The sequence below is a fragment of the Eleginops maclovinus genome, chromosome 11, assembly GCF_036324505.1.
Source record: "Eleginops maclovinus isolate JMC-PN-2008 ecotype Puerto Natales chromosome 11, JC_Emac_rtc_rv5, whole genome shotgun sequence".
Classification (NCBI taxonomy): domain Eukaryota; kingdom Metazoa; phylum Chordata; class Actinopteri; order Perciformes; family Eleginopidae; genus Eleginops; species Eleginops maclovinus.
The window spans coordinates 6,504,328-6,529,883 of NC_086359.1; the positions used below are offsets into that span (position 1 = coordinate 6,504,328).

At 41.1% G+C, this 25,556-nt stretch overlaps 1 protein-coding gene and 4 non-coding genes across 5 annotated transcripts; 4 read left to right on the forward strand and 1 right to left on the reverse strand.

The window, feature by feature from the left end:
* Positions 1 to 202: 202 nt before the first annotated feature.
* On the reverse strand, positions 203 to 23,865 carry LOC134872319 (cilia- and flagella-associated protein 54-like). Its single transcript, XM_063895574.1, is given in 58 exon segments — positions 203 to 686; positions 787 to 907; positions 995 to 1,141; positions 2,900 to 3,057; positions 3,984 to 4,143; positions 6,044 to 6,155; positions 6,407 to 6,561; positions 6,664 to 6,812; positions 6,907 to 7,048; positions 7,709 to 7,756; positions 7,872 to 7,991; positions 8,096 to 8,182; positions 8,281 to 8,466; positions 8,821 to 8,887; positions 9,018 to 9,188; positions 9,307 to 9,394; positions 9,983 to 10,192; positions 10,273 to 10,434; positions 10,641 to 10,761; positions 10,979 to 11,114; positions 11,272 to 11,471; positions 11,689 to 11,895; positions 11,982 to 12,133; positions 12,210 to 12,373; positions 12,511 to 12,708; positions 12,788 to 12,879; positions 13,114 to 13,216; positions 13,447 to 13,573; positions 13,660 to 13,749; positions 13,981 to 14,098; positions 14,284 to 14,406; positions 14,605 to 14,727; positions 14,863 to 14,952; positions 14,954 to 15,019; positions 15,189 to 15,324; positions 15,412 to 15,530; positions 16,111 to 16,299; positions 16,384 to 16,476; positions 16,565 to 16,753; positions 16,916 to 17,049; positions 17,168 to 17,408; positions 17,564 to 17,692; positions 17,834 to 17,895; positions 18,133 to 18,274; positions 18,384 to 18,521; positions 18,624 to 18,709; positions 18,998 to 19,112; positions 19,252 to 19,364; positions 19,446 to 19,526; positions 19,614 to 19,806; positions 19,895 to 19,996; positions 21,055 to 21,168; positions 21,505 to 21,648; positions 21,872 to 21,930; positions 22,314 to 22,479; positions 22,622 to 22,771; positions 22,959 to 23,064; positions 23,677 to 23,865. Coding segments are annotated over 58 exon segments (7,725 nt in total). The 5' UTR covers positions 23,823 to 23,865; the 3' UTR covers positions 203 to 501.
* Positions 1,574 to 1,646, forward strand: trnar-acg (transfer RNA arginine (anticodon ACG)). The gene has a single exon. It is a non-coding gene; the product is annotated as a tRNA-Arg (tRNA).
* trnac-gca (transfer RNA cysteine (anticodon GCA)) lies at positions 1,858 to 1,929 on the forward strand. The gene has a single exon. It is a non-coding gene; the product is annotated as a tRNA-Cys (tRNA).
* On the forward strand, positions 2,437 to 2,509 carry trnar-acg (transfer RNA arginine (anticodon ACG)). The gene has a single exon. It is a non-coding gene; the product is annotated as a tRNA-Arg (tRNA).
* trnac-gca (transfer RNA cysteine (anticodon GCA)) lies at positions 2,690 to 2,761 on the forward strand. The gene has a single exon. It is a non-coding gene; the product is annotated as a tRNA-Cys (tRNA).
* Positions 23,866 to 25,556: the final 1,691 nt, after the last annotated feature.

The following is a 25,556-nucleotide window of genomic DNA, read 5'->3' on the forward strand; positions in this document are numbered from 1 at the left end:
GCTAAAACCCAATACAGTATTTTTTTTTACCTCCCTCCCTCAAGAAGTAAATTACAGTATGTCTTATGGGTTGTGTTCTCTTTCATAGTTTGTGATTTAGAAGTTGCTTTGTTGTTGTGGAAAATCGTTGTATAGACCTAGAAGTAAAAATATTAAAAAGGCAATGGTTTACAGACAGACTTATATATGAACAGTTTGCAGATCTCTTCAAAATGATTTATTCCCCACACTATCAACTCTTCTCCTCGTTTCATTATTTACTAGTAAACATACCATAAGATTAGAGACCTACAAACGAATACGCAGGATCAACATCATATTTTTCAAATCCAAACATTGACAAATTACTGCAGCTAAAAACATCCATAACAGAATATACATTCCTTACATTTACATTGTTCAGCATATGTGTAACCACAGATTCCAGTTCCATGTTTTATTTGCTTTTAATGATCAAGCGTGCAGCCCTATATCCACATTATGGCTGTCAATGTACTCTGGCTATCTTTCTAGGCATGGTGGACTCGTAGGATTCGTTGTGTTCAGGCTGTTTAGAGATGGAGACGTGACTGATGCGACAGAGTCTCTCCCAATCCGGCTGGAGTGGTGTGAACGCTGCCTGGAAGTGGATTGCGATGACTGGGCAGGTTCTGGTATTTGCATGTCATTAAGATCCAGCATGTGACCTGCAGAAAAATTGCAAGTTAGAGTAATGTAGAGACAATGTGGTGACTGTTTAGTCTTAAGTCCACAAAAGTGTTAAACAGTGTCATGTCCTGTATTTACCAATTTGCAATGTGGTCTGATCCAGTATGTTGAGGTAAGGGAGGTAGATGTTGCTGGGTCCAGGAGGAGGGTAGCACATTTTTCCATCATCCGACACCACTCTCTGACCAAAAACACTTAGCTGAAGCAAATGGAGACAAGGCGATTTTAAGCTTTCTGAATTCTGAATAGTAGAAGTATATAAATGCATGTCTGTGTGTTTGTTTACCTGGTTTGTGAGAAATTTCTGTGTCAGTTTGAGAATTGTGGTGCTCTGTACTCCTCTTAAGTCGCTGAGCAGCAAAGTGGCACGAGCCAGAGTCAGACTGGATCCTGGAGGCATGCATGTACGTTCAGACAGCAGGGTCACTGCATCCTACTCACATGCATTCACAGACACAACACAGGAGTACTTTAATGACTTAATATCAATACATTGGACACACTTTGTAGACACGGCAGCAGGTGACAGAAAAAAACTGCAACAGAACAGAAATTCTAAATATATACTTCAAGTTTTATAAAGGACGGCTGATTGATAGATGTGCGACAACTGATCCTTAGTGTCAGTTGTCGCACACATAGAGGGCATAAAATAGGAGGACATTTGATCTTCAGAGTTCCAAGAATGCTGTCAAAATAACAAAGTACTTAATCATGTGGCTGTGATAGTAGTGGGTATTACTCTGCGTCGTGGCAGCAGAAACCTCCGTTTGGAATCCGGGTCAGCAGTACTAAGCTGGTCCTTTGTTGTGGCTCTAACTCCCTTTGTCTCTAAAACAGTTTTGACATAGATGAGAGAGACTCAGGGCTAGTGGCGCAACGGATAACGCGTCTGACTACGGATCAGAAGATTCTAGGTTCAAATCCTGGCTAGCTCGGTTTCCTTTAGCAAGGCAGTCACTTAAACAATACGTCTCATGAGTACTGACTGCATAAATGATTCTGATCCTGTGATGTCATGCATTCATTCATTTTTGGAGGCTTGTACGACTTTTTAGTGCTACTTGATCATTTGTATTTCAAAAACAAAATCTGGCCCTACAGTAGTCTCTGATAAACCCAATGTGCAACTCAAACCTGCCGTGTAAAGGGGGTATAGCTCAGTGGTAGAGCATTTGACTGCAGATCAAGAGGTCCCTAGTTCAAATCTGGGTGCCCCCTCAACAGTTTTACCCGTTTAGTTATATGTATGTAAGCAAGATATGCAAATCAACTACAAAGCACTCATTGAACCAAGGGGCTATTATTCAAAAGGTTTAAAGGCTCAAAGGTTTCATTTGTCATATGCACAGCAGATACAGTGTATATGTTGGTAATGAAAATTGTATATCCCAGGCTCCTCCAACAACTCAACATACACAGTGCAAATAAGACAAATAAAATAATGCAAAAATTAGACAAAATTAGACAAGTTATCATATCATTAACCGTCCTCTCTGTGTTTCCGCAGCAACCCCGGCTCGATGCCAGCGTCAATGTTGCTACTCTAACTCGCTCTATCTTCACTTCATTTGTAATTTGTCAGTGTAATTTATGACATCACATAAGAATACATGCAGATTAAATGAGAAGAAATCTGACATTCAGTCTTTCACCAAGCTATCACAACACAGAACTCAGAAAACTATCTGGACATATACAACGGAAACGGACACAAATGAGATCACAGGGCTAGTGGCGCAACGGACAACGCGTCTGACTACGGATCAGAAGATTCTAGGTTCAAATCCTGGCTAGCTCGGTTTCCTTTAGCCAGGCAGTCACTTCAACAGTGATAGAATAGTCATCGTACATCAGTTCCCACTCTGCCATAAGAATGAAGCGCTTGTGTCTGTATTTCGGTTAGTTCTCTGGTGAACATGTTTCTGCCCTGTGGTAATTTCCCAGAGACTCTATATGTAACTGGCTACTGGTTAGTAGAGGGGGTATAGCTCAGTGGTAGAGCATTTGACTGCAGATCAAGAGGTCCCCAGTTCAAATCTGGGTGCCCCCTATTTAAGTTAACTTGTATTCAAATGATGGGGCATGTTTTCAGGTCAGGTCAGGCTGTGAGATCCAATAACAAAGGAGTCAAGCATCTTTCACCTGCAAATGTACTTTGAAAATGAGAAAAAGGTGTGTGTGTTTGTACCTGCAACATAGCCACGCTGTCACCGGTCTTGCCTCTCTTTGCTTTCAATTCTGCACCTTCCACCATCAAAAGGGCTTGAATATCAATGTCTCCCCAACGCGCACATTCATCGAGACCCTCCTGTAAAATCCGAGTCGTCTCCACATTGATGTTTTTACCTTGAAAAAACAATACCCACGACATGTTTATATGCATATCCATACACAAAAACACAGCAGTTTCCTCATTCTATCGCTACCTCCAGCTAATGAAGTTACAGTTTTATACACATAAGTTACCCATTTGAAGTAGTTGATAATACTTAGTATTATACAAGTATACATCCAGTACTATATTACATAAAAGGGAAGCGCTGCCATAGAAAGCGTCTATCTGCTATTTTAAATTGTTCTCTGATGTCTACAAAGAAGGTATATAACTTTGGTTGATCCAAAAAATGTCCAGATGTGGTTTTACAGGCCCACTTATAACCCTATGATTTGGTCCTAGAATGAACAAGCTGAATGGCCTTATTTGGGGCTCATTTAAATAATTATGACGAGCTCTGCTCTGATTGGCTGGTTTACAAGGAGCAATCCGTGGCTGCCTCAGAGCCCACAGAAGTAAGTGAAGTTCGGAAACTGTGAGAGATGAAACATGGAGGCTATTGGCATCCAACCTTACATGTTTGAGCCTTTATCGGAGGAGGAAACCGAGGAATTTCAAGAACAGTCAGTCAGATTGGAGAGCAACGTTACGGAGGGGTAAGTGTTAGCGTTAGTGTTTCCAGCAGCTGGTGTACGCCAATGTTGGGGCTGGACTACCGTGTTACCTCACACACAGGGATTGTTGTAATTCGCCCGTTTTACCGCTGTGATATGTATATTCATGATTTGCACGTGAAGGAGGAGACAATGGTGTTTGAGGTTCACGGTATGTCAGTTCAATGTACCGAACTCTCCTTATTCAACTATGTCAAGGTAAATACAGTTTTCCATTCTATGGCACCTTTACATATCTGCTTGACATGTAATGTTCACCCAAATGTTTTAGCCTGCAATACACGACTCAGAAAAAGAGAGCACAAAACAACACATGAACAGACCTGGCATCAGCTCAGCAGTGCCAGGGATGTGTGAAGTGAGGCTGCGGACCAGAGCCAGGCGGCAACGCAGCCACATAGGGGGTCCAACTCTCTCACCTGCCTCAACTGCTCTGGGCGAGTCTTCATGCTGTGTGTGTGAAACACTGCAATGTTGAGTAACCTTTAGACAGTATATTACAGACACAGTATGAACACATATACAGTGGGGCAAAAAAGTATTTAGTCAGCCACCAATTGTGCAAGTTCTCCCATTTAAAAAGATGAGAGAGGCCTGTAATTTTTATCATAGGTATACCTCAACTATGAGAGACAGAATGGGGGAAAAAAATCCAGAAAATCACATTGTAGGATTTTTAAAGAATTTATTTCAAATGATTGTGGAAAATAAGTATTTGGTCAATAACAAAAGTTCATCTCAATACTTTGTTATATACCCTTTGTTGGCAATGACAGAGGTCAAACGTTTTCTGTAAGTCTGTAAGGTTTCCACACACTGTTGCTGGTATTTTGGCCCATTCCTCCATGCAGATCTCCTCTAAAGCAGTGATGTTTTGGGGCTGTCGCTGGGCAACACAGACTTTCAACTCCTTCCAAAGATTTTCTATGGGGTTGAGATCTAGAGACTGGCTAGGCCACTCCAGGACCTTGAAATGCTTCTTACGAAGCCACTCCTTCGTTGCCCTGGCGGTGTGTTTGGGATCATTGTCATGCTGAAAGACCCAGCCACGCTTCATCTTCAGTGCCCTTGCTGATGGAAGGAGGTTTTCACTCAAAATCTCACGATACATGGCCCCATTCATTCTTTCCTTTACACGGATCAGTCGTCCTGGTCCCTTTGCAGAAAAGCAGCCCCAAAGCATGATGTTTCCACCCCCATGCTTCACAGTAGGTATGGTGTTCTTTGGATGCAACTCTGCATTCTTTCTCCTCCAAACACGACGAGTTGAGTTTTTACCAAAAAGTTCTATTTTGGTTTCATCTGACCATATGACATTCTCCCAATCCTCCTCTGGATCATACAAATGCCCTCTAGCAAACTTCAGACGGGCCTGGACATGTACTGGCTTAAGCAGGGGGACACGTCTGGAACTGCAGGATTTAAGTCCCTGGCGGCGTAGTGTGTTACTGATGGTAGCCTCTGTTACTTTGGTCCCAGCTCTCTGCAGGTCATTCACTAGGTCCCCCCGTGTGGTTCTGGGATTTTTGCTCACCGTTCTTGTGATCATTTTGACCCCACGGGGTGAGATCTTGCGTGGAGCCCCAGATCGAGGGAGATTAGCAGTGGTCTTGTATGTCTTCAATTTTCTAATAATTGCTCCCACAGTTGATTTCTTCACACCAAGCTGCTTACCTATTGCAGATTCAGTTTTCCCAGCCTGGTGCAGGTCTACAATTTTGTCTCTGGTCTCCTTTGACAGCTCTTTGGTCTTGGCCATAGTGGAGTTTGGAGTATGACTGTTTGAGGTTGTGGACAGGTGTCTTTTATACTGATAACGAGTTCAAAAAGGTGCCATTAATACAGGTAACGAGTGGAGGACAGAGGAGCCTCTTAAAGAAGAAGTTACAGGTCTGTGAGAGCCAGAAATCTTGCTTGTTTGTAGGTGACCAAATACTTATTTTACCGAGGAATTTACCAATTAATTCATTAAAAATCCTACAATGTGATTTCCTGGATTTTATTTTCTCATTCTGTCTCTCATAGTTGAAGTGTACCTATGATAAAAATGACAGGCCTCTCTCATCTTTTTAAATGGGAGAACTTGCACAATTGGTGGCTGACTAAATACTTTTTTGCCCCACTGTACAGACACCAATTACAATCCATCACCATTCTAGTGACCCACTGTGGTTATGTGCGAATAAGCAAACATTACATTATCACATTTGAGCTGCTAACAAATTCTAGAGGTACCACATTCATGGTGTCCAGTTCCATTGCTTCTTTTGGTTGTAATGTTGTCATTCTCTGTAATGTTTACAGGACACACCTATAAAGGGATTTCTTAAGTTGCGGTGTGTGAAAGGATTTGATTTTGCAACTCATTCCTATAACACCATACCCGTTCACTCGGGGTGTGCAGTATGTCAGACGCAGGAGAGCCATTTATGATCCCTTTCATGATTACAGGAGACGTCTGCAGCAGCATGAAGGAGGAAATTGCCATCTTAGAACTGGAAGAGGACATTAAGACGGTTAGGGTAGTCTTCTTCGTTGTGGCTTTCACTTACTTTATTTGTACCTAGTTTTAAATACTTCTGAAGCAGATACTTTAACACATGTTACAAGGCTAGTTGAGCAACGGATGACACGTCTGACTACAGATAAAAAGATTCTAGGTTCAAATCCTGGCTAGCTCTGCATCCTTTAGCCAGGAAATACACACATACTGTATGGATGTAAACACACACAGCACACAACATACCTATATGCAGCATTGCCTTGCTGCAGGTACAGGCTGGCCTTCAGAAGTTTGGACTCTATTGTCAGTTCCAGGTTCTCCATTTTGCTGCAGGTCAGAGAGCTCAGTTGCTGTGAGAAGGGGTGCAACCAGGAGGACACTACTTCTAGCAAAATAAACTACAACAGAGAATAAGACAGATATGAGTAAGTTAACCAAAAAAACATAGTTTGTGTAAGTCTGCCAAAAATAAAGCTGAATTTGCATAAGGTGACAAAAACCTTAATCGTTTCTGGAGTTAGATTCTCCTTCTTGGTACCAAAGGTAAACATTTTTGGCTCTTCTGTGTTCAGACTGGAGCCCTCAGTGTCCAGTCTGTCCTCTTCATGGTGTTTTGAGGTCACTGAAAAAGCTTCTCCTTCAACAACGTCTGAAAAAAATGTCCCGTTTGCATGAAAAGCTGTCCTTAAGTTCAATAATATCAAATAGATAACAGACAGGAGAAAGTAGCCTTGCTTGCAGACCTGGATCAGGGGGCGCACGCACGGTGTTACTGAGTGCCAGGACTAGTTGAGTGCGAGCAAGTTTGAATCGGAGGCCCAATGTGGATCCATACAGCGTGCTGACCTCTGGAGCAAACTCGCAGTTTATAAGTTCCTCCAAAGCCTAACCAAAAATGAAAAGCAAGCAAATTTGGAAATCACTCAAATATATTTTGGAAAAATGAACACAGAGTCAGATAACAGTTTAATATATATTGTCTTATGACTATTAGAAGGTATGTAAGATTGTATGGCACTTTGGACCGATGTTTTCTAATATGTCAGGAACACCAAAGGTTGAGATGTTGTGATTAGGGCTCTCATTTTCAAGTTTTTGTGGATGGACAAATATGATTGCTTTATAATTCATCATAAATTATGTTAATAATAAATAAACAATGTTTAAAATAAACAGTGTTTGATATTTTAACCTCAGGGTACTCCGGAGGAAACTTAATTCACTTTGCAGGATGCACATATTACCTCGGTCTTGTTGCAAAAACCACCCGGCAGGGCTTTATAGCTCAAATTTCCATTCAAAAGTGACTTCTCCTTCTCCATTTGTAGTGTGTTTCTGCTGTGATCCACAACGTTACCATGGATTCCTGATATTTTTTAATAGCGCGTTAACTTTGAGAGCACTAGTTCTGTTATATAAAGAAGGGCATTTGCACCTGGACCTGGATCATGATTTATGATACCATTCTTCCACCCTAAACAACAAAAGACTTCATTTGAATTCTAAATACTTCAGAAAACTAAAGAAATCCTACATAAAAAGTACCTCAGTATTGTCCAGGAGAGATTTGTTGCTGTAGAACATCTTCACAGGCTGCAAAATAAGCACAATTTCTAATCAAAATATTGGCATATACAGCATAAAATACATAACAATGCCTACAAAAGAATGCAGAAGCAGCACTAGCACAAATACGTTATGGTTTTACTTGGAGATTATCTTTGGTTGTACAGTGTCCGTAGGGCGGAGGGATCCCTGTTCCTTGTGTGAGCTGAACTGCGTCCTTTACAGCCTCAGTGAACAGACACAGTTCAGTAAGGGCACGCATCTGCAGAAACACAAACCCAGACTGAGATCTCTATCACAACCATGACAAGAAAACATTACATACAAACACTATATGTATGCAGAGAGGACAACAACAATGCTGACCTTAAGTATTTTGGCCTCAATGGTGCGCTGGAAATCTCTGCACACAGACCCCACAAAATGAAGGTAAAGGGCTAGTATGGGCAGAAGCTGAAATAAGAAACCAAATGTAAAAAGTAACTGCTTTTTCTCTTGAGGACTGCAGTTAAAAATGAGGACAGACTGTCAGTGTTTGTGTGTGTGTGTACCGTGATGTAGTAGCCTTCGGTGTAAAGCCAGTGGCAGACGAAGTTCAGGCTGACTACAGTGGTGCTGAGGGGAACCCTGTGAGGCTCAGAGAAAAGGTCCACTCCGGGGAGCAGTTCATCTCCGATGCTGTGAGAGGCGTACTGAATGTCGCCCTGGGGCTGAGCCAGGGAGCAGCACAGCACACACTAGGGAAGTAGGTCACACACATACATAATAAAGCAAATAGTTTACAGTCCTGAGAACAAAGAAATCTCCTGCCATCACTTCTTCAATAGTGCACTAAGCATAGAATTCATATTTCTGAGAGAGATGATCATCCTAAGAGATAAGATATGACTTTATTTATCCAGATAGAAATTCCTATGCCAGACTTATAAAAGACTCACTACAACAAACATAACAATAATAATAATAATAATAAAACTGTACACTAACAGTGCAGTAATAGAGAAAATTAAACAACAAACTAAAAGAAACAAAGATAGACAAATAATGACTGTAAGAAACTGTACAGAGAGTACATCCTCTGGAAGTATTACCTTAAAGAAGTGTGCAGACATGAGACAGCAGTTTGTACGCTGGCTGATATCAGCAGTTAAGATGTACCTGTAGATCAAAACACATTGTCAGAAGCAGGACTATTTTACAGATATGTTCTTGCAACACACACACACACACACACACTCACACACACACACACACACACACAACCAATGATGACCCTCCTGACACTTACTGGGCAATCTTAGCAGTCAGCACAGCAGCCTGCAGACATCCCCAGATGCCAGCCTGTTTCAGGGTTTCCTGCAGGGAGCCACCCTCAAGTGACACTCCATCCCAGTTCTCTACAGCACCAGAGCTCTGTAAGGCACAGTCTACAGCTTTACTCCAGTATGAGTGTGCTGCCCTGGGGGTAAAACACAGGCAGGAAGGAAATGATTACAAGAATGAAAGGAATATCATGAAAGGTACAGACGTTTAAAGGTAAAAGCATATAATACACAAGCCAGCTGACAGATTCTTACCCCGGGTTTCCATTGTAGAACTCTAGGTTTCCCTTTTCATGCAGCGCCAGAACTCTGAGGGAATCATGATGGTTGGCCCGCAGATACTCTGAGGAGAAGTTGGATTGAGATGGCGAGGAAGGTTAGACGTTTAGGACTCTGACTCACTGAAAATATTGAATATTTAATTATATTTAATAACTTAAATAAATGTTTTATATCAACAGGTTCCACATAAATGTATCAGGTTAGTTGAAAGAAATACTATAAAGTCTGACCTATTTTTTTAAGTTGTATTTATTAATATTATTGCTTTCCTTTAACCTAATACAATTATGTGTCATTTGTTGACATAATACATTTAGTTTAAGTAACCGGAAAAAAAACTGAAACATTGACTTTAATTGAATGTAGGAAGTCAATACATTTCACAAAGCTGTATTAGGTTAGTTAAAAGCAATAATATTAAGTTAAACCTAATATTTTTTCTTTAAAGTTAATATTATTGCCTTTTACTAACCTAGTACACTTCTGTTGACATAATACATTTCAATAAAGTCAACAATTCAGTTTTTTTTAAGTTCTTCATTGATACATTCACATTATAATCTTGTCATGCAGTCTGCTCACTATCACTATCCCCCTTTGTCAATACGTGCCTTCTTTCGTTTGCTTTAGAAGTATTTGGTGCTCTTACTAATGGAGGCAGAGTATGCAGCACTGACAGTCGGCATGTGTTCAGGGCTGATGGGGAGGCTGTAGAGAGCATTTGGGGAGCTGTAATCCTCGTCGGACAGGTCACAAGGTTGTATGTTTGGAGACGGCATAGCTAAGGGATTGAAATCAACCAGACTTGTGGAATGGCTGAGAGTTCTGCTCTGACACTGCTGCACCTGTGCCGTAAAACCTTGAGAGACACGAACAAATCAGTGAAGGGTTTCAAACAGATGCTGCGTGAATATGTATGTCCAATCATTCAGCACTTACAGGGCTTTGTGTATGCAAGCAGCTGCAGCAGTAAGGAGCGACTATGCTGGAAGACCTGAAGACAGTGTGGTCTTCTCTCGAGGGCTTGACGATAACAGCTCAGTGTGTCTTCTACATCCAGAGGGACGCACACAAGCGACATGGAGTGCTGTATCTCTGCACCTTAGACACAGAACCACAAAGCATGAAAAGCTTCCCTCTCTGTGTAGAATGTTGAATCACTTGTCCCGGTTCCACCATCATTATGCTATTTGTTCTTATTAATAACATTTTAATTGTGCAACAGGTAATAAAACAACTTACAAGCAATAGTTTAAAGTCTTAAAGTATCTTGACATGACATGACATAAATGAGGCCGGCTTTAAACCTTTAAAGTCGTCTGTGTCTCGAGGAGTTGAGTTTGTGAGTTTTTTGTGAATTGGTGTCCGAGCAGGGTGGGGGGTCCACCCTATGAGCAGCTGGGAGTCTGCGTAGCTTCTGTAAGTTACCTGAAATATAGAAAAAAGTTAGCATCACAAATAAATATGTACACAGTGTGTGAAAATGTTTCTGGTGGTGCTGAATGATAACGGTAACATCTCATTTCATACAAAGCCAAAAAAGCAACAAAATGCTATAAAATAATTAGGGTATTATCATTATTATGCAAGGGAACACAAAAGCCTGCCATATTGGAACATGTTTCTGTGTGTTGGCATGAGCTACCTCCTTGCCAGTGGCCTTCTGTGTCTTGACATGGTGTGGCTGAGGGACTGCAGGTCCTCCAGAAGAATGAATCCTTTCGAGCAGCTTCCTCTGAGCAAGGACTACTAGAGGAGTGACAATAGAGGCATAACGTTCCCTGCGACAGACAGAAAAACAACAGTATCAAAAAAAGGGATGTTAATGTGTGAAAATCCTCAAATTGCCTTTGATGATGATAACCTTCTGCTCATTTTTACTATTTGTTTTACTCCTTGTTGAAGCTGAACTTGTAATATAGTCTTCTCTTTACTCACCGTGTATAATTGTTAAAAACTAAGGCAAAGTGGGCCAGGCTTTCCCATTTGCCACTGTCATGGAGACGCTCGAGAGTGTGCAGCAACAGGGTGCGGACCCAACGCAGGTCCACCTGGGTTCCGTTATCCAGCGGGGCAGAGAAGTGGAGACTGGACTCTAGTTCATCCTCAGTCAGGTCCCTGTCATACGCACTCCACAGCTAAAAGATTACGATGAAAGTAGGTTTAAATCTGCTTTTGCTCAGATGACAAGATGCACATAGTAGTGACAATAGCTACCATCAGTACCAGGCTTCCAACATGTTCCTAAACACTAAATTCAAAGACATTCAAAACCCAAAATCAAGACCCAAAAATCAAATCCTTGTTCCATGCCGATAAATGAACATGGGATATATATCTGATTGCGACACTTGCCCCAAGTCTGTTCAGCATGTCCATGATGAGGTCAGCAGCCAGCACCAGCAGTGGGGTGAAGGTGGTGTTCAGCTGGTCCTGGAGGGGGGAAGGTAGGTCCAGTTGAGCAGCTCTATCCACTAGGACAGTGATTCGGCAGCTTTGATCCCACAGGGTCTGACACACACACTGCAGAGTGGTCCAGTGGCTGCCACGGTGGGCCAACACCTGGAAATATTAAAGAAAGACACATTAAAAGCATCTGGATTATAAACTTGTGTTTGAGAGCAGGTCCATGTATGTGTGTGCTGTACCATGGCCCTTCGTAGATGTAAAGCAGCTTTGTTAATTGAATCCAGAACCAAGGCAGTGGTGTGTCCATGCGTCTCAATCGGCTGTTCCACAGTTTGAGAGCAGTCCTCCCCCTCCTCACAACTCTCCTCTGTAACATCATCACCTCTGCTTGCTAGAGAGAAAAGATTGGTGCTGAAACAGAAACCGGTTGATAGCTTTCCTTCTTATTTTTATAGAGTGTTCCTCACCCTCCTTTTTATTCCTCTCTTTGTGTGCAGCCACGTGATCCTTAAGAGAGGAGCCTCTCTCTGAGACAAACTCGTGTTTAGAAGACTGTTGTCGCTGCCAGTTTCTCCGCACCAGTAAACCAGAGTAAGCCAGAGAGAAACACAATGGATCTAACTGCCCGTAACTGAAACAAGAGACGTACAGAACATCACATCAAAGGGATTAAAGTTCACATGTACTTGAAGCAACCTTGAGCTAGTTAATGTGACTAATGAAACAGAAGATAGTAAAGGTAATGAAGCTGGAATCAGGTGAATGAACCTGGGCTGCAGGGCTCCTCCATGCAGCGTGTCCAGGCCCTGGTAAAGCAGAGCTAAATGTGCTTGAGCCACGATGTAGTTGAGGTGAGACTTCCACACTCTCTCATCGCAGCAGATGTTCCTCAGCTGAAACTGCTTCTTGTGCCGCTGCACCACAGAGGTCATCATGGCAAGCAGGTTCTCCACACCCTGCAAATCCCTACAAACACATGCACAGACTTACAGTTCAAGTGAACCCATACTGTATATAATATCACACAAACCCAGACAGATGTTACCTGTTCGTTCTCACTCTCTGAAGCATGCTCTGTGGCATGTTCTGCTTTAGTTTCTTTCTTGCATCATCGTGTGAAGGTGTGTTCTTGTTCTGCTACAAACAGCAAATTGGTTAAGATACATTCCGTACATTTAAGACTAAGATTTGGAATTATGGCACAAAGCTTTCAAACATTCAATACAGTGTGTTTTCTAAAGTGTTTCAACTAAATCCAAAAGTTGCTTTGAATATAACGTGGCATTGGTCTTTGCACACATGTTCAGGATATTGTAGGTCCTTGTGTTTCTACATGTGTGTGTTGGATATTTGTGTGCACATCACTTTCACCTGTAGTGGTTCATTTGCTTTCAGAGTCTGAGCACTAATGCGTCTTTTGCTCGGACTGTTTCCCTCCAAAGATTTTGAGGACAGTCCCATCACCTTGTCACGCCTGACAAAGAGAGAAACAATTATAAGGCTTTAACAGAAAAGCAAAAACAGCTACTACCTGTAATACAGTGCAGTGTGGTCCATGCAGAGATTGACAGTAATGCTCTGTTTGGTGTTTCACATATAACATTTTTCATTTGATTATGAAATGAAACAATGATTAGGAAATTAAAGCTGACATTTTTAATAAACCCTTTTGTCATAACACTGAGATGAATCGTAAAAGCACACCTGTTAAGAAATTCAAACATGCTTTGACCCCACTTCAGCACAAGGTCTAGTTGGCCTTCCTCCATGGTTCTCTGGAGAAGAAGTGTTGCAAACTCAATAAAATAGACCTTCCGTCTGATCTTCATCACTATAAAAACGCACACATACAAACACAAGCGTCAATGAACAACACCAAATATTGATTACAGAATGATCTGAGTATGTCCAGCTTACCGTCCAGATAAGCCTCCTTTAAGGGGCCGTTGGAGATCACATCGTACAATATGGAGGGATCCTCACAGCCAGTCAGCGGGCGGGCAATGTCTGCAGAAAATGTGCAATGTAAAGCACAAGAGAAACTGTAACATCTTTTAATATGCTTCACAAAGTTATGTTACAGAACTATTACAAAATTGACAAATTGCCAGCGTAGGTTCTTTTGAATAGGGTTAGAAACCGTTTATTTACCTAACTATAGCTTAGCTTTTATTACTAAATCAATAGCAGGCCCTGTGTGTGTGTGTGTGTGTGTGTGTGTGTGTGTGTGTGTGTTACCATTGTCTGCTGGGAGAGCTGCTTCAGATGGGATTTCTTTCTTGTTCTTCTGATACAGTGCCTTCAGTTGGAAACTTATCTTTATTTCAGCCTTGATTTCAGCATGATCTTTCTTTTTCTAAACACATAAACAAACCACTTCAAATATAACATGTAAAGTAGTTCATCAGCAAAAAATAACTCTCTTTTTGAAGAATATGTACATATAAAGAGTACTCATTTTAATTGAATTGAATTGAATGATGTTAAGTCATTTTAAATGAGTAAATGATGTAGTTAGTCTCAGTTTGTTCATGTGTTTACACCCATAGCTTTATTGGCAAGTCTGCTGATCTGCAGCTGGGCATCGTAGATCTCTTGGAGCAGCCTGCGACCACAGTCCATCACCGCAGAAGCCATGTAATGCTCTCTGAGCACACGTAGCGCCTGGTCAGGGAGGAACAGACATGATTTTGTGCAAAGCTGCCAGTTAGTTATCATTTGGGATATCTGGAAATGGTGGCAAAAATGTCTCAATACATTTTGAAAAGTGTGCAGGTATACTAATGCTAAAGGTTCAGCATGCAGAAACATGTTATTGTATAAACACACATAAACAGAGAATGTTAAAAGGTGCAGACTCACCTTGGACAGGTAGTAGGTGATGCATGCTATCATGTGCATAAACGACTCTGATGCGTTTCCACTCCATTTTTGTTTAAGGAGTCCTGAATTCTCCTCCAGAACTATCAAGCATTTTTTCAACACCTGCACATCACAGCACAGACACAAGCTTTAACACACATTCTTATACACTTTTTAGTTTGTATTATGTTATATTGTTGACTAAATATTTCACTTGTATGACAGATTACAGACTCCTACGGATGACATATTGCATACCTGAATTACTTGGTCGCAAGTGATCTGATGGAAGATTATTGGTGCTAAGAGGCCATAACAGCTGACTGCAGCTTGCACGGCAACGCAGCCCGTCATTCAACCACATGGCCAGGTCCATGGCCACCAGCATTCGCTCACACTCTGCCAGTCTGGTTTCCTGTATACACACACATTTATTTATGTTCATGTAAAAGTTAGAACCTGTCACATCAATACAAGCAATAACGACATATACTTTCACATTGTGATAATGCTAACAATGATAACTATCAAACACATCTTCAATACACACTATATTAATCATTTTCCAGATTCATTTCTTTTACCTGTTCCCAGATAAACGGTCCATTTTCACTATTCAGCAATCCCTGCTGAATGTTTATCTCTGTCTCAATGAAGATGGAAGTGAGGAACAGCTGACACAGCAGAGGAGAGGACTGTTGCAGGGTCTGGACACGCAGCCTTCAGTATGGCGAATGGAGGAAGAGCAAAAGGAGATTAACAAATGTAACAGCGTACCTTGGCTTGAGCTGTGGTTTCCCTTCTCACCCTGTCATGGCAAGTCTGTCCTGTGTGCTGTTGGCTCCAGAGTCGGGGTCTGTATAGTGGATCCACAGTTCTCTACAGGCTCTCTTTGCAATGGCATAGTGGTTCGTTTGAAATGCAACCTGAGGAAGGAGGGGAAAAATCCATAATCCTGCTTGTTCTCGGGCTCTGTGGGAAACACTGTTAGAGTATCCATCAGTTTGGCATGGGCTGAAATCCTAACTATGAGCAACAGCTGTGTGAGTTAGTGTTACTCATTATAACACCTACTGGCTTTCAAACTGACACCCAAATACAGCAGCATGTAAATAAGGGTTTCCATTCCAGAAGATTGGTGCTGAACAACTCAAACAAGATTTGAAATTACCTGAGAAATGTCACTTTTTGACATTTATAGAAGATTGTCAAAATGAAGCAAATAAAATTCCGGTCAAATGTAATCTATGTTTATTGAGCTTAATAAAATTGTTATGCAGGTTATTTGAAGAATGACATCATCAATGCCTGTAGATTTATAATGTTTTGTTCGTGTTTTTCCTGTTAAAAAACTGTAATTACCGGATTGGAGATCCCTAGTTTATATATGTGTTAGGGTGAAAGATTTGGACAAGAGCTCGTCTATTCTTCACCAAGAAAAAGCACCTGGAATCAGCAAGCAATGAGGTATGTGAAATGATAAACTAGTACTGAGACATAGCGTACCTGTGCCAAGTGAGCCAAAGTAGAGAGCAGTGGTACCGGCAAGGATGCCAGCAGTGGAAATGTTGAATCTCCTATGCCGTTACCAAGGAGCTTTCCCTGGCTGTTGTAGGCTGCTACTGCAAACACATACTTCTGGTTCGGCTGCAGCCCCTCAACCCTCATCACGCTCTCTCCAGATACTGATGGTACCTGAAAAAAAACAGACTTCATATTATGGGAGCACACTAGATTATAGAAATTGAAAACATGTGTTGTGAAAGAGATAAATTGTACCATATTTCCAGTTCCTGGCAGGCTGCAGTCCCCAAGGCGGACTTTCCAATTAATGCCCTCCGCTGGACGTCCGCAGAGCTGATACCAGTACACCTTGATAACAAGAAGAGATCATTATAAAAAGAATAGAGGTGGGGATTGATTATTTGCTAACTTTTATACTAACTAAAGTCAATCTCACCTGGTTTTCGGAATTATAGGGTGCTGGGGCAAAGGTAAAGGAGAGGTAAGTGCGTGAGAGTAGGATGGGGGCAGGTGGAGGGTTTTCTTTATTCTCGTTCTTTCCTTTATCTTCAGCTGGAGTTTTACAGGTTGAGAGATACAGTTTCCTTTCTTCCACCCCTGCTTTCTCTATCAGGGTGGAGGCCTCCTGTTAAGAACATGGAGAAGCATGTTGAAATGTCCGTACACTTGACAAAAGCTCACCTCAATCACCAGTCCTCAGTACAAGTGGCTTGCATTGCAGTGGCTTTAATACACGTTACTGTGTTGAGAGTTCTGTGTCTGTGAAAGTGTGAATGAAGTTTGTAACCTCCAGCAGACTCTTGGTTTTCTTGCTGTTATTTGGCTCCATGCTGTTGTGCGCCATCAAGGCTTTCTGGATCAGGAAAAGAGCTTTGGACACCTTGTTCTTCTTGATCCGATTCAACAGTTCTGACTCTGTGACTAGACACAAGCAATAAAGTCCCAAGACCTAGTTAGACCCCATTATTTGTGTCTACAATCAGTCAGGTTTTATTCGCAAAGGTTAAATATTTCTCAGAAAACATGAAGTGACACTGACCTGCATTCAGCTGCAGTAACTTCAGAGAAGCCCTGTGGTGAATGATGTCCAGCTCTAGATAAAGGTCTGCTGCCAGCAGGAACACACGTTTGGACTGAGCGTGTTGAGAGCTTTCAATATCTGATTTTGCCTCAGCTTCCACTTCTTCTTTATCCTTCCCACTTATTTCACCATCTTTATTTTCCTCTTGCAACGATGTCAAAGAAGACATAGGAGTTGATGGAATGAGGGGACGAAATTTCTATCAGAAAAACAGGTTTTTAGTAACAGTGTATTTTCTCATTCACTGAGTCTACTCAAATCTTGTATTCTGTTATTATTTGTATGTTCTCATCTGACAATACAGTGAATTACAGGCAACACCTGGCTAACAATGGCGAGGGACAGGTAGCATACCTGCATAAAGGCATAGTCAGTGATTGCTGAGGAATCCTGAGGCAGTAATGCAGCTACACCCTCTGCCAGGGCGTCAAGACCCCGCTCCACCACCACACACACTTTCTGAAGCAGCTCTGTACTTGAACTCTACACACAAACACACACATAGACACAATATGTTTAATTGGTTATTTTTTAAACATTCTCATATAAACTCACTTTAAATCATAATAAATAATGTATAATTTGACGCCATGCAAAGGCAGTCAATCCTACAGTGTATCATACCTCAAGAGTAGAGAAAGAGTTTGGCTTCACACTTTCACAGTCTGCCTCAAAAGATCCTAGACCTAAGACATGAAGATACTTATATTCAGCAATGATGATATGACATGTAAGTGTGTGTGAAGTGTGTGTGTGTGTGTGTGTGTGTGTGTGTGTGTGTGTGTGTGTGTGTGTGTGTGTGTGTGTGTGTGTGTGTGTGTGTGTGTGTGTGTGTGTGTGTGTGTGTGTGTGTATGAGAGAAGTATTCACAAAAGGATTACAAGAGATGCTGTCCTACAGGGCAGTAGAATTTGAATCCTCACCTGGACATTGTTTGCTGTATTCAGCTGCACTCTCTAGCAGCATGGCCCATGTGTGAATCATCTCTGCCATTATTATGCAGTCAACAGTTGCCAGGTTACAGGCCAAAGCCACCTCACACAGCATGGACAGACACCACAGCCACTGCAATGTTACATGTGTTAAGAAATCCAACCGATACCTACATTTAACAATCACTTGCTTCCACCACCCTGAAGTAATGTTCGGCAATGCTTACTTTTCAAATAAATACCTTATCGTAATGATCCAACTTTTCAAGGTTATTTAGAGGCTCTATGTTTGGCCGCGGCTCCCTCTGGATCACCAGCTTCACTTGACCCCAGAGAAATAATAAAACATCCAAAACCAGGTCTCCATCTAGCTGCACCTCCTACACAAACACACACAACAGTACATAGAGATGGACAATGGACTCTACTTCTAACTGTATCCTAGTCCTTGGCAGATCAACACAAACAGAAACACAACTTACAGGAGCAGAGGCACATGCAGACTTGTGCAGGGTGTCTACCAGGCCGATGAACTCATCATTCATTGAGAATGAAGAAATGCGTTTGCCTGTTGGAAACATCAAACAACATGACAAAATAAATTCAGTCAGTGATGAAGCAAGACACATTTTGGGCATATAATCAATGCTAGAATATGAACAGCCCGTCAGTTAATATTTGACAGGAAGAAACTTGGTAAGAATATAGATTTGACAGCCCAGTAAATGCCAGAAGGTTGTGGAAGGATCAATGAAGTCTGGGATGCAACAACACATTTCTTATGATTATCCTTTATAGAACATTTATTTTAATCCATAAATGTTTGGAATATCTGGCACATTGTCATTTTTGCTACCCTCACTCGTGTTGTCCTCTTTCGGGTGGCTCCTCTGGGAAGACAGCAGAGTGTTGAAACTGTCGAGTAAAGCTACCTCCAGCTCTGCCCTCCTGTAAGACTGACCTTCCACACCCTGGCACAGAGAAACAGTAAAGACTAGTTAAGATTATTCAGAAACAGAACACATTCAATTGGAAACATGAGAATATGGAGACCGATAGAAAGTTATATATTCCCATTTTCTGAATGAGGAGATCATGTGTGCTACTCACAGACAAAACCTGCAGCATCTCTCTGGACAGTTCAGTGAAAGCCTCTGTCTGCTTGTACTGAAAAAGCATCTTAATGAACCGCATCGCAGACATGATGGGTACTCTGTTTCCTCCTAACAATATAAGACATCACATTACTCATGATAAATGATGGACATTGAAATGTAAGAGAAATGTAGAGAAAAGTGACAAACCTGTAACGGCTAAATCCAATAAGGTGGAGGTTGGTGTCAGTGCACTGAGACATCCAAGAGACTCGCTAGTAGTTGCAGCTCCTTCAAATCAGGAACATACAAGCATATAACTCATTACACAAATCCCTTTTAAAATCCAATCTTTTTTGTTGTGTTTTTTTTACCTACCAGATAATATACTGATGCCGGCAGACAGGAGCTCCAGGATCACCTCCTGCAGCTCTGGTTCATCTGGCATCCTCGTATCCAGGAGGCGTCTGGTGCTGTCCCAAAGTGCTTCCAAAATGCCCAAGAACTGCGCTGCACTGCTGTCAAACAGCGCCGATAGCATGCGCTCTGTTGTAGTACGAGGCCATGGCCCCTACAGTAGATAAAGGCAGGCGTAGAAGGACCCTTAAGGATGAGTTTTAACACTGAATATGATGATATTGATAAGTAAATATTTTTACATTGGGTATGTCCTTCAAGGTGCTTTTCATTTTATGTCTGAACGTAGACTTGGGTCTTCTTCTGGCCTCAAACACCGAACGTTTAAACAGCATGGCAGCCAGCTGAAAAAGAAAAACTGGATAACTTTGGGATAGAATGTCCCATGTTCTGTATGTGTCTCTGTAAAGGATCTTTATGGTCCTATAGAGCTCCTGCAGATGATGTCATATATGCTGGTCACGTGACGAGATACGACAGGGGCAGCCATTTTGGCAGTCATCGCGGCAGTAAATTGACAGGCACTGGCAGACTGTCAAGGATGGTGGATAACTGCTGTGCACCAGGTTGCACAAATAGGCGTGGGAAAAAGAAAGGTGTATCGTATTATCGCATTCCTAAAGACGCGGAGAGGAGGGAGAAGTGGATTGGAGCGATTAAAAGAGCCAGGAGCCTTCAGAAAAAGACTGAAAGATGGGACCCCCCGGCCGTTGGCTTTCGCTTATGCAGTGATCACTTCATATCAGGTGGGTGAAGGAATACAGTACAATGCTACAAAAAGTTTCTGGTCAGTTTAATTAAATTTAATTAGTTTAATTTAAGAAGTAGCACCCAGTTATTATAGCTAACGGACACTGTGATGTCCCTGTCCCCGGATGACACTTCCGTAGCTAGCCAAGCTAATAAACAAACAATGCTAACGTGACACTGCCTATCAAACTGGAATAATTTAATACTTACCCTTGCAGTGATGATGCCGAAGTTTTTGGATGTAAGACTCCACAGTTGAATGTTGTTTACGAAGCCGGACTGACACCATTTGTAAGCCTCCAAGCTTTTGTACGCTCTGAGGGAGTCTCCTGAGTACACTGATGGAAAGCTTACAAGATAGCTGTGGATGTCTGCGTAGCGCAAGTCGGGTACATCGTCTTCAGAGCAGGAGGTTATGCTCTTGAAAAGCACACCGGGTGAATTATATGGGTCGCTTATATTTAATCTCTCTAATTTTGTACTATAAAGCCGAATTTCACTTGAATTAAAATGAGAAGTATACTCGCTCGGTAAGAAAACACTGGCACCGGTGGTCATGTTGACTGCCAAAATGGTGGCTCCCAACCAAAAGTCACGTGACCGCAGGAGCTCTAGTATGAATTGTATTTTTTTGTGTGGAGGAGTCTCTTGCCTGGATAGAGGCTTCTTTGTAAGCTCTACGAGTCTCTCTGGTGACAGGAACTTCACTCTGCTCTTCCAGCTTTGCCAGCTCATTGATTTTTCCAAGGGCTCTCCTGGCATACTTCTGTAAACATTTGAAGATACACAAACGACACCACAAGAGGGGAATCGGACTTTCAGATCAATTCAGAAATACAAATTAGGAAGGTATTCTATGTGGCTTCTATATGTAGATCAATTATCATACAAGGCCATTTGAACAGAGCCTTTTTGACAGCAGATTAGTAATAATATAAGTATTAAAAAGGTAATAAGACTGTTAGCAGACTGGCTAAAGCAGATTAACAACAGCTGATAGTTACATTTATTATTTATTATTTCAGCCTTTGAATACCCTTTCAAACATGGCAATGATTCTGTGCTTTTAAGTTTGTTAATACAGATGACGTGTATCTTTCACCTCCGCCTTCACAGCAGCCTTGTTGTCATAGTAACACTGGCAGACAGCACAGTAGAGTGTGACAATCCACGGCAGATACTTAGCAGTCATTAGAGGAATGGAGAGCTCTAAACTGATGCTTGCCCACAGAAGGAACTCCAGCGCCTGGACAGGATCATAAACGGTGGTATAAAGGTACAACTGTATCTCGTTATAAATCACACATATTGTATATCACATTATTCATTAGGTACATTTAACACTTATGTTTAGGAGTTGTTTAGAGAGTATCAGACATTTTATAAACATATTTTGGAAAAGCTCTTAAAGGGTATCAACAGAAACAGCAGTAAAAGTCTCCTCTATCATCTACAGTAGCTCCAAGTACCTGTGCACTACAATTCATAGTCATCAGGTAACGGCAGATGGTGTAGATGTGTAATGAACCTGGAAAAGAACAAAGAGAAAAAGGTACGCTTTGCAGTTAAATATAAGCTTGTAAAATCTTGTAATTATTCATTTAACTTTAAAAATCTCTTTTTTTTTATCATATCTTAGATGACGCCCGTTACGTTATCTTGCATTTCAAGACAAGAACCAACATATTTCTGGGAATCGTAGGGTGAAGTTTGGAGGTTATTACCGTACTTTGACTATACAAAATCACAATAGATTTGTTTACAAAGTAGTAACCCTTGCATCTAGAATCTCAAACAAAAACCCTTTTGGACATATACTTAAAATGTCCTCTTGTCCTGTCTCACACGGATAACTTGCTTTGTTCTTCCCTCACACAAAAAGCAAAAACTGGACAAAACTTTATATGGTACCATTATATAGTAGCCAGCACAGATGATCGTGTTGCTGAAACGCCTGCATCATGATCCTGAGGAAGTTCAGTACATGCAGCAGTTCACGGAGTCCCTTCTGGCTGAGGACACAATGCCTTTTCTCCAACTCAAATATACACAGGGCACAACCCTGCATTGCACGGATCTACAGACACAAACAGGCACATATGCAATGTCGATATATCAAGTTTCAGGAAAAACATGTTAAAATATCAATGACCGTATTAGAAACATTTCAGTTCTAAAAAATAACAAACAAAAAGCACTGTATGCAGTGTACAGTGTACCTTCATGGCAAATGTTTCTTGGTCTGTATCAAACCCTTCAGGGAAGAAGCAGGCCATGAAATGCTTTACATCTGTGATGTCAGTTATTCTCACTGAGTTGAACTGCAGCAGGTGGAGACTGTATCCCTGCCAAAGAGCGAACTGGTACAACTACAAATATAAAAGAAAGGGAAGAAATGTTTATAGAAAATGTCAATTAGTGTTTATGTGCAGGAGTGTGTGTGCAACACTGACCAGGTTTCCTTTCATCAGTCTGATTATTTTAGACTGATACAATTATGAAGCTAGAACGTAATACTTTGGCAGGTAGGCTATTAGCTATGCAACTGTGAATTACCTTTATCCCAAAGAGAAAATCTGCCATCTGCAACATGCGCTCCTGGTAAAACTTCGAAGGCAGTCGATGTTTGTACTTTTTCCATATGTCCATTAGGATTTTCATCCTTTAAAAAGAAAAGAAGCAAATTAAAAAAGTGTGAAGTTAAATGTCATTTGTGACTGATCTGACAAGGCAACACTGACATATCTATGACTTAATGTGTATGTTGTAGCATTTTTAATAGGATGTTAAGTCAGTGACAATTAAGCACAATTAAAACTCTGACCAGGATTAACTTGAAAGAATGGTTTAAAAAGAGAATGTTTTCCAAAACAGTTGGTGCTCTTAATAGAAGAGGGAATTAAAGACATACCTGATGCCTTTTTAATTTCCTCAAAATTATTTATTAAAACGAGGCCACAAAAATGTTGTTTAATTTGACTGGTGGCCAGGCCTAATGTTGGGTTGGCTACGAACCTGCAGTTAGAAGTCAAGCGAGTCCTGCGTGTTTGCCCTCTTATGACCACTGAGAAAAGTCCTAACCTAACAACGTGGCTTAGGCCCTATTATCTTTATTAGCAGCTGAATAAACTAAAAACAACTTAAGTGCAACTTTTTTTCTTCTGGTATAGCCGCCATTGATGTAGCAATGCTTACTGTTAACTAATAATAAACAGCATTAAGATGGCCGGCTAACTAGCACCTTAATTAGCCAGCTAACACTATGTTATCTCACCCTTTAGCATGACAGTCGTTATCTCGGCTGGTAGAGGAAGCGGCTCGTTTCATCAGCGATATAAACAAGTTCATGTCTCGTTCAAAAGTTAAAACAACTGGGTTTCTTTTATCAAGTTTCCCGTAATATGAAGCGGGTAAGTCCATTTCTGCTTCCACAGCAATACTTATACCCAAGTAACAGACCTCTTCTTAGCTTACTAACGGTAAAACGTTAGCCAAAACAAACTGGTCCAAGCTACAGGAGCTAGGCACATCACCATGGTAACGACGCTAAACAGTAACTCCTACCAGAGGTGGAAGAAGTACTCAGATCTTGTGCTTAGGCACAATAAGAAGTACTCAGATCTTGTGCTTAGGTACAATAAGAAGTACTCAGATCTTGTGCTTAGGTACAATAAGAAGTACTCAGATCTTGTGCTTAGGTACAATAAGAAGTACTCAGATCTTGTGCTTAGGTACAATAAGAAGTACTCAGATCTTGTGCTTAGGTACAATAAGAAGTACTCAGATCTTGTGCTTAGGTAAAAGTAGAAGTCCCAGAGTGTAGGAATACTCTCTTACAGTAAAAGTCCAGCAATCAAAATGTTAGTAAAAGTGTAAGTGTTGATTATATTTCACATTATTAATCAAAATCTACACAGTGAATACAGGTATTAAATAAATATATTGGAGTAAAAGTACACGATTTACCCCTGAATTTAAGTGGATGAGAAGTATAAAGTAAGAAGAAATTGAATTATTCAAGTTAAGTACAAGTTCCTCAAAATTGTCCGAAAGTACAGTAGAGTACATCTACTTTACACCACTGATCACAATGATAGTAACTTAATGTGTATGGTGAGGTACCTACGTTAGCCAGTAAATAAGAGTTTACATTCATTTGTTCTCACTCACTGTAGTTTACTAAATGTTGCCTACTACATTCTCTTCAACATTAAGTTTACTCATTCACAATTAATGTATAATTTATATAGCTTTATTAGATGTTTTATTCATGTTATATTCTACCTTACGTGCACATTTTTATGTTGTATTATTGTTTCTACTTGCATGATCTTTTTCCTTTTTATACTTGTTAAATGACCATTGTTTGGTGGAAACCTGAGACTTAAGACATAAATAAGTAACCTAAATTTGAACTTTAACCTGTAGTTTATGTGATAAAGCTGGACTCCTATTCTTGGGTTGTACACTCGGTGGTAGATTCCCCAAAACTCAAAACTTTGAACAGCTTAAAAAGGAAATATGACATTCTTTTAACAAATGAGTTAGTTATGGAAATCAGGAAAGCAGTGGTTATGCAATGGTTTGAAAAAAATCTGTTTATACAAAGTGCTTTTGGATAACAGATTTAATGTGACAGGGAGGATGGAGCAGGGACAGAAATTAATTTGGTTGGCACAGCTGTTGGACTGTTGGAAAGGACTTCATATTTTACATCTGAGCTCATAGCAAAATGATAGTCTCAACTAATGCTGTCCCATACAAACTCATCAATTCCCATTCAACCTCACATCCATTCCACACAAACCTAAAGCTTCTGGCACTCAGAGCAGGGCAGGCTAATGCTCTGGCAGCTATTCCTCAAACAAACACACACACATGATCACACACAGACCCACACATAGATCCAGACAGGGGCATTTCCTGGGATATGAGTATGGGGGCATCAGCAGTACTCCGAGCCAGTGTCTACTCATGACTGTGAGAAAGGAAGGAAAGAGAGAGAGAGAGAGAGAGAGAGAGATAACTGCCACAATGCAACAGATGAAACAATGAGTGAGATGGAGGGATAAACAGTTGACATCATTGTTCCAGAAAGATCAGCCTGTTGGCAGAGTCCCTATGCAACTGGTTTGGGAGGTCATGGATGGGGGG